Raw genomic sequence first — 9,001 nt, forward strand, 5'->3', positions numbered from 1 at the left:
TTTTAGACCATAACATAACTTGATATACATTGCCAAAGACTAAATGAATTTTTTATATTGGAAAGAATAAATTTCTTACTTCCCGCCACATATACGTATAAAAAGTAAATTACTACTACTATCACTTAAAATAACGATAATATTTTATGCATCTTGTTTGTTTTGAATAATGTGAGAATTTACACTACTCCTTATATTAAGAAGTTATACTAAGTTAGATTTAATTTTAAATATATATAATGTCATCTTATTCCTTAGTTTAATCTATAAACTTAGCAGTATGGTTTAATAAGAGGCGAATTAAAATATAAGAACTAAAAACTTTAATTGAGTAAATATAGGATGGAAATTGTAAGCATTACATATATGTGTTGTCGTTTAGCTTGTGAATTAATTCGGAGAAAAAATATTGCAATAAATGATTAAATCTCAATTTTAACCTAAATAAATGGAAGGCAAACTAAACTCTATAGTACAATTCCAATTTAACTCAAATATAAGGTTAATTAATATATAAATTTAATAACTTAATTATAATTTTTTTTAATGGTAGTGCACTATTTAAATGTGTTTTAAGTTTTAACACTTCTTCAAGAAGTTAACATTTTATTGGGCTATTATTTGTCCAATTGTTTTTGCCTTAAAAAATTATTTTTGAATAGAAAACACCTCATCTTTCCATTTTCCCTCCAAAAAGGGTATTAAGGACTTTTCATCAAACTTGCACTTTAAATTAGTATAGATTATCTTACCTAGTAGAATAAATCGAAATCAACTCAATTATAACTATGCATACTACTTCTAGAATTTAAATATAAATATATTTATAAATTATACTCCTATATCTTGAATATAAATATTTCGTCCGTCCGCCAAATGTTTAATTTTTTTCATTTTTCGTTCGTCCGCCAATAAATATCTTATTTCACTTTTACTATACTCCCTCCGTCTCACAATAAGAGTCACACTTTATTTTATACTACTATAAAATGGTAAGCATGTCCCGCATTCTATTTATTCACTTCACTCACATTCTATTTATTCACTTTCACTTTTCCAACTCATTATTCTTTATATTTCTTAAAACTCGTGCCAACAATAAGAGTGACTCCTATCGTGGGATAGAGAGGGTATTTGGTAAGTGGATCCTACATTCCACTCGCAATTTATTATGAATCAAATGTATAAAATTAAGTCTCACATTCCAATAACTTTTTCTACCCTCTTTACTTTATAAATTCAAACAATATTTCTCAAAACTTATATCAATCAAATATGAGACATTTAATAAGGAATATCTATTTATAAGTAATTTCAACATATTTACTTAAATTAATATATTTAACTAACAAATGTAATTTAAAAAATGTGGACAATACACAACAATGTAAATTAAATCCTACGGAGCATAAATATTAAAAGCCCATATTATAAAATTTAATATACTAAAAGCCCAAAATAAAAACCTAGATATACAACAAATTAGCCTCCTACCCTAATACACTAAACCTACGCCTCCACATCTCCCCTGCCGCCGCCGCGCTGCTGTGCCTACCAATCCTCTTCTTCCCCTACTGCCTCAGGCACCTCGACGCCGCGCTCATTGTCGTGCTGAACACCAGCTTCCTGCCGCCTCACCCGCCAGCTCCCTCATTTCCCGACGCCGGCGCTTCTCTCTTTTTCATCATTTCCTTCTCCCGCTGCCTCGCCTTCCTCAATCGCTGCTCTGGCCCGCCTGCATAGCCGCGTCGACGGCCTTATCCCCTGTGAAGTAGTACTATCTTTTTTCATGTTTCATTTTATTTCACGTAATTTAAAACTAATATTTAGTTATTCAAAGTTTCATAAAGATGTAAATCGAAAAATTTTACACAGTTTTTTGATAATTTGATATGTTTATCCCTTTGCCGGAGCTGTTGCCGGAGCCATCGCCGGATTACAAGCAGAACCACCCCCTATGCTGCAATCAGATAATTAGAAAATTAGTCAATAATAATGCAGATTCATTAGACCAATTTTTTGTCCAATAATAATGCAGATTCAATTAAAGGTGTGTGTATGTATATGTGTTTTATCTTGTTTGAGAAGCTAGTGTTTCATTAGACCAATTTTTTGTCCAATAATATCTGCCTCTTTTCTGAAGAATGTTGCCATTTTTTAAATGACCAAAAGGGTAAAAAAAATAGCTTTGCATTTTCTCGCCAAAAAGGGCAAATAAGTCTTTTCATTAAACTGACACATTAGATTATGATAGATTATTTTATTAACTCATTCGATCTGAATGTAGCATATTTTATTAACTAATTCGATCTGAATGTAGCATATCTAGCTCAGTCTTACACTCACTACGCCATCTCAAATCTCCTTGGCCGACAGCAGCAGCCACCCGCTAGCTACTAGGAGTCGTCTACCTGCTCGGCTCCTATCACTGGTACCCTAACTTTGATTTTGAGTTGGATTTTGGTGCATTTGTGTGATTATGTTTTAATTTGTTGCTGTATTTGTTTGTTTTCTCTCATAATCGGATGAAATTGATGCTTGAGATTTTGTTTGCTGTTTGGGATGTGTTGATTTTGCTTAAGGATATTGTATTAGATAATTTTAAATGATTTGTAATTTTTATGAGAGATATAGATACATACATCATGCTATCTTTTGATATGATTAAGTATGAATGGTGAAATAATAGTGATGTAACATCCCTAAAATAGGCCTAGATGAAATTTGTTATTTTAAAAATAAAATATAGCAATTTAGGAGTATATTTTTATCAAACTAAAAATACTATTATATAATTGAAGTGTTCAAATTATTGTTTGAATTTTATTGACAAGGGTATAGTTATTTACGTGCATTAGTAAGTACGTATAAGAGTGTCCAATTAGTACACCACCAATGAATTAAACTCATTCTTATGTGAAATATTTAAAAGTTTCCAAAAATTAATGTTGTGATAATTGAGATAGTTAAGGTTGCAGAAGGATCTAGAAATAAATAAGACACGTGCTTAAATATAAATGAAAGGTATTTGAATAAAATGATAATTAAATAAATCGTGTTGTAAAAAAAAAAGAAAAAAAAGCCGATTGGTCTTCTATTTAATTGGAATGTAGTGGAGAAATCTAGAGACATTGGAAATTTATCTATGAAACTAAAAGGTGACATTTGTCGACAGGGAAAACCATAAAATTTAATAATATTTGGGAGAATACTTCATACATATATATATATATATGGGGTTGTGATCAATTGAGATTTTTTAGCCTAATTGAGAATTGAGATGCATTATTAGCCACTCATTTTTATTAAATGAGTGGTCCAGAATTTACCACATGGAAAATATTTTTACATTAATTAATTGTGAAAGGGCAGAATGGTAATTTCATCATACATTTTATTTAATAAATATTTTTTTATTTTTTTAAAAAAAATTAAATTTTTTTTTCGATTTTTTATTTTTATATTATTTTTATTTTTTTTGTCAACTACATATACAATTCATGTCAACTACACACATATAATGTCAACTACATATACAATTCATGTCAACGGCACATATATAATGTCAACTACATATATGATTCATATCACCTATACACATATAATGTCAACTATAAGCTGTTGACATTTGATGTGCAGGCTATTGACATTTGATGTGCAGGGCTATTGACATTTGATGTGCAGGCTACACATCGTAGTTGACATCGCGTGAAAATTAAAAAAATTAAAAAAAAATTTAAAATTTTTTTAAAAAAATAAAAAAATAATTTTTTTTAGTTGTTGACATTTTAATACGAGTTGTTGACATTTGATATTCTGGCTATTGAAATGAAATGACGATAATACCCTTAGTTGATATAATCTACTTGTAGTTGACATTTCAAAATGAGTGGCTGAAAATGCATCTCAATTCTCAATTAAGGTAAAAAATCTCAACCTAACAAGACCCTATATATATGTATATATATATATATATGTGTGTGTGTGTGTGTGTGTGTGTAAGGAAGATACTGGAGGGGGTGTGGGAGGAGGGAACGGCCATTACCTTCTTCACCACACCAAATTATTTCCTCAAGAGTCAAGACTATACAATGTTGGTTGTTAAATTAAGAAAGGATGTGAGCTTCGACGGATAAGGTAAACTCTAATCTTAACTAAATTTTCATAGTAAAAGAAATGATGAAATTTTGAGGTTTTAGGATTTAGGTTGTTGGGGAACCTTTTATATTCGAATAACCATGTGAATTATACTTGAGTTAACAAATAAATAAAATCAAAGAATGTGATTAAACATGTTATGCTTATTGGTTAACTAATTGCTAAATTTATTTGATAAATTTGATTATGATCAAGTAATCACAGTTATTTTTGCGCCATGTCATGGTTTTATTGGAATTTATGATGATTATTTAATCATTATATTTTGGAAATTTATAAATACGACTAAGTTATGGGTTAATAAAACTAATTAATTGAATTACGAGGGTTGACTAAAGAAATGAATTCTAGATTTGATTTAGAATATGTAGCGAATTTGTAAGGATTTATTTGATAAGGATAAATGAGTTAGGAAATTAGGGAGATGAAAGGGAAGTTAAATTAATATAGTGAATGAAATTATTTACATGTTTGATCTTGGAAATATGATTTAGAATAAATATACATGTAATATAAATCACTAGTTTGAGAGTACAACACTTTATGATACCGGAAGTGCGGCATCTTCTATTTGACGGGTAGGGGTGTGACAAGGGAAGTTTGGATTGATAATTGGCTTCAGCTATGAAACTAATTGCAAACATGAATATCTCAATTTAGTAGCTACTGTACTGATCTATTTTCAGCCACCCTAATTTTTAGCCACTGATATTCCGGCGGGCGTAGGTGCTGCAAAGCGAGGTAGTCAGAAACTGACCTCTTTATTTTGTCCTTACCTCTGCATAGCAATTGGCGCCGATTGTGTTATTAATAGCCGGCGTTGAGTTTGCAAAATAAGTTTTTGAGAAAAAAATATCTAAAGTTATAACAAAGATATTTGTTCCGTGTTTCCTAAAAATTGAGAGTTTCAATGCGTGAACTTCTGCTAAAAAATTCTTTATTGTACCTTAAAAGGGATATGTCTTGCTATCTTGCATACATACTTCATCATCTATTGTCCGCATCTCCTTTGAGAACATGATTAAGTTATTTTAAGATGTTTATGTGCTTTGTATGCTTCATTTATTCTACATAAAAAATAAGAAAATCAAAACTTCAATTTCTCCTCGCATTCTTTGTAAATAAAATGTGGTCATTTTTCCTTTGAAAGATAAGATATCACCAGACTGCAATGTTTGCCAACGAAAGACTCTCATGTCACTTCCATCTTTTGATTGTAAATAAAAGGTCAATTACTTTTTTTTGCCTTCTCTTCTTCTATACAATAAACTATTTTGTGTATAACTATTCAAATTTTGTAGTATATCAGAATATAAAGAAAAACATTGATGAAATTTTCTAGCTTAAAATCACTGTGGTGATAGTGACTGCATTTCATGTTGATGATGATGGATTTTTTGTCACTCTGGTTGAGGACTTTCTTTGCTTCTATCTTCCACTGATTTCTGCAAATCTACTTCACTGTAAATTTTTCATAGAGCTGCATTCGTAAAACAGTGTAAACTGGTATTTATAGAACTTTACCCTAACTTGAGATAGTATACTGATTAGAGTTTGGTGATTATCTTGCATACCAATTTCTGTAACAAACCAGTTGCATTTGTTAATATCTTTCACTCTACTTGAATTGTTGTCACAATATCACCTTCAGTTTGACATGTTGTGCCTCTTAGAACATGCCTCATATTCTCTCTCGCTGGCCTTTTGTTGTAACTTGTAACACGAAAGTTTTGTAATTTTAATCTGTAGTATCGTGGACAAAAGGCTGAAGATTTCTGTCCTATTTATAAATCTGATAACCTGAAGTGTATTGGGTGTGCCAACTTCATATTACTACTTTAAAAATGGCAGATTAATACAGTAACAACTTTAAAAATGTTTCAGGCCTCTGTAAAAAAGATCCTCTACAAAATCTATGCACTTAAGTAGATATTTTTTCTGCTTGTACATGGACACTTGGCTCGAGATGTTAATCAGCTTGTACTGAGCCAATTTCTGCATGAGGTTAAAAAGTTTCAACAAATATATTAAACTCTAATTTCTAATTATCTATTTTCTGGTAGACCTGTACATGTGCAATCCAGAAGACCCATCCATCTAAAAGCATATATGATAAAAATGGAGCTTACAATCACACGACCTGACGATTGGCATCTCCATCTTCGCGATGGGGAGCTTCTTCAAGCAGTTGTCCCGCACAGGTTGTAGCTGTATTGCTAAAAATCCGTTTGCAGACTTTAGTTTGTTCTCTTGTTGAGTTTAATGGTTTCCCCTTATTTGCATACAGTTCACAACACTTTGGGAGAGCCATAGTCATGCCAAATCTGAGACCTCCCATCACCACTACTGCTGCCGCTATGACCTACCGACAAACAATTTTGAAGGCTCTGCCAAAGGGCAGTAATTTCAATCCTTTGATGACACTTTATCTGACAGACACTACCAGCCCTAATGAGATTAAGCTAGCAAGTGAGTCTGAGAAACTCCTTTTTTACGTGGTGCATAGTTCCAGAGGGAGCTTGTATGCTGTTATCTTTGACAACCTCATGTTTTAATATTATTATGCTAAACTGCTTCATGGAAGTAGGGAATGCGTTTTCTACACCACAAGTTTTTGTTTCAACAACATGTATTCTTTCACATTAAAGATGTTGTTTTAGAAGTTAATGGCTCCATGATTTATAAATAATTGCTATTGCAGGAGAGAGTGGAGTTGTATATGCTGTGAAATTGTATCCTGCTGGTGCTACCACAAATTCTCAAGATGGTGTTACCGACCTCTTTGGGAAGTGTTTACCTGTACTTGAGGAAATGGTTCAGCTGAAAATGCCTTTGCTGGTAAGCTTACTTTTGTTTCTTCATAGCGAATCGTGCTTCAAGTGTGAAATATATTATGTTTGTGCAGCCGAATCACCACTTTTGCTTAGTATACACTTGGATAAAAATAAATACTTACAAATGCTATGTTGGTCGTTTTAATGTTCACTGAATTTCCATTTTGTATCGATATACATATCAAATGACGTGTTAGCTTGAACGATAAGCCAATAGAAAAATAAAAGCATGATTTAACATGAATATGACATGACCATACATCAACATTGTACAATAACAATTGTTGCCGTTTCCTATGTAGCTTCCCCCAGACCCATACTCAATAATGGAGGGTGGGGGAGTGGCTATTAGAGTGAGACAAGCGAGTGAGTGACCTACTAGTTATAGGGTATAAGTGCTCTATTCGCGCGTCTTATTTGTTCTTGTTGCCTTCCTAGCGTCTTATTTGTTCTTGTTGCTCTGCTTTCTAGTACCCGTATCCTAGTATGGAGCTGGCATATTCTCTTCATCCTTATCGAGTTCTTCTTATGTGATGCTAACCTCTAGTATGTGTCTACAAAGGTTGATTCTTTTTAAATTGGTGCATAAATAATTTGCAAAACCTCATTGAATGAATTCTATGCAGGTCCATGGGGAGGTAACAAATCCCGACGTTGATGTGTTTGACCGTGAAAAGGTGTTCATCGATACAGTTCTCCGCCCCTTAATTCAGAAGTTCCCCCAATTGAAGGTTGTCATGGAACACATTACGACTAAGGATGCCGTGGACTTTGTTTTGTCTAGTGATGAAGGTATGCCCTCGTGTCAAATGCCTTAAATGCAGAAGTTCCATTACGTTTGATCAATCAAGATTGTTATTGCCACTGTCTAATTTTTTTTTCATATAGGATTTGTTGCAGCAACAGTCACTCCACAACATATTGTTCTTAACAGGAATTCCCTTTTCCAAGGAGGATTGCAGCCTCACAATTATTGTCTTCCAGTACTGAAGAGAGAGATACATAGTACGCATGCCTTTAGTTATCAATAACAATGGACTGCTGCGGTCTTCGGAATCACGCATAATTACCAAACATTGTTTCTACTGATGCGTCCCGTCCTCTAAGCCTAGCTAACAATAGTTGTGAATCCATTTGACATTCTTTCAGGGCAGGCAATAGCATCAGCCGTCACGAGTGGAAGCAAAAGGTTTTTCCTCGGAACTGATAGTGCCCCTCATGATAGACGGAACAAGGAGTGTCCTTGTGGGTGTGCTGGAATCTACAATTCTCCAGTGGCCCTATCACTGTATGCAAAGGTTTTTGAAGAGGTAAATGTTTGTGCATTAGTATAAGGAATTTTGAAGTCCTAATTAATGATCGTTGAGAGTGCATTACTACAGGCTGGCGCGCTGGACAAGTTGGAAGCTTTTGCGAGCTTCAACGGACCAGACTTCTATGGTCTACCAAGAAACAGCTCGAAGATAAGATTGAGCAAGACCGCTTGGACAGTACCAGCTTCATTTTCTTTTGGATCGGGTGATATCGTTCCAATGTTTGCTGGTCAGGTACTCGACTGGCTACCATCTCCGTTATAGAACAAAACAAATTTTTCGCCCTTGAATTAATCTATATGGTCATCATCCAGGATTATAATTTCCAGTCATATGTTATGTACACACCACCTTAAATTTGGGGTTGATGGCATTTTGACAAGTTAAGACTTCACTCTTATTTTCACCCACGATCAATTATTTTGCTTCATGAAGATCAACCAGCCCCCTTTGTTATTTTATATGATTTCCCCGTCCATAGCTAGTCGCCAAATCTCTTCTTTAACAATTTCTGCATAAAATTGTGGTTCACTTTTAAAAAAATAAAAAAAAATTGAATACAAAACCACATCACATGAATTATAGATGTCAGTCAACAGCCTTTGCATTTTCTTAAATGGGCTTTTCCACGCACAATGAAGTAGTTACGGAACTATGGAGGGGAAGGAGGGTGCGGTTGCCCCCTCCTGACTGTTC

The 9,001-nt window shown here is 33.4% G+C and overlaps 1 protein-coding gene across 4 annotated transcripts; it reads left to right on the plus strand.

Annotated features, from left to right (window-relative positions):
- The first annotated feature begins 1,484 nt into the window (after window positions 1-1,484).
- Window positions 1,485-8,739, plus strand: LOC121790931 (dihydroorotase, mitochondrial). 4 transcript variants are annotated; one of them, XM_042189035.1, is made up of 9 exons: window positions 1,485-2,050; window positions 2,321-2,431; window positions 6,222-6,359; window positions 6,446-6,627; window positions 6,860-6,996; window positions 7,619-7,784; window positions 7,881-7,997; window positions 8,142-8,302; window positions 8,375-8,739. In XM_042189035.1, exons 3-9 carry the CDS (start codon window positions 6,268-6,270, stop codon window positions 8,567-8,569), a joined length of 1,050 nt encoding a protein of 349 aa, XP_042044969.1. In that variant the 5' UTR covers window positions 1,485-2,050; window positions 2,321-2,431; window positions 6,222-6,267; the 3' UTR covers window positions 8,570-8,739. The 4 variants fall into 4 exon arrangements, with proteins under 4 accessions (XP_042044969.1, XP_042044956.1, XP_042044965.1 ...); XM_042189022.1 differs by having other exon boundaries at window positions 1,485-1,774; XM_042189031.1 differs by having other exon boundaries at window positions 1,485-1,771.
- Window positions 8,740-9,001: the final 262 nt, after the last annotated feature.

This window comes from Salvia splendens, chromosome 2 (genome assembly GCF_004379255.2).
Source record: "Salvia splendens isolate huo1 chromosome 2, SspV2, whole genome shotgun sequence".
In the NCBI taxonomy this organism is placed as follows: domain Eukaryota; kingdom Viridiplantae; phylum Streptophyta; class Magnoliopsida; order Lamiales; family Lamiaceae; genus Salvia; species Salvia splendens.

Excerpts from the sequence above, each read along its gene's own strand:
- LOC121790931 (XM_042189035.1), top strand. The coding sequence starts at position 6,268 with ATGATAAAAATGGAGCTTACAATCACACGACCTGACGATTGGCATCTC. Across the intron at positions 7,785-7,880 it reads TGTTTTGTCTAGTGATGAAG|GATTTGTTGCAGCAACAGTC; the intron begins GTATGCCCTCGT and ends TTTTTCATATAG. Across the intron at positions 8,303-8,374 it reads ATGCAAAGGTTTTTGAAGAG|GCTGGCGCGCTGGACAAGTT; the intron begins GTAAATGTTTGT and ends GCATTACTACAG.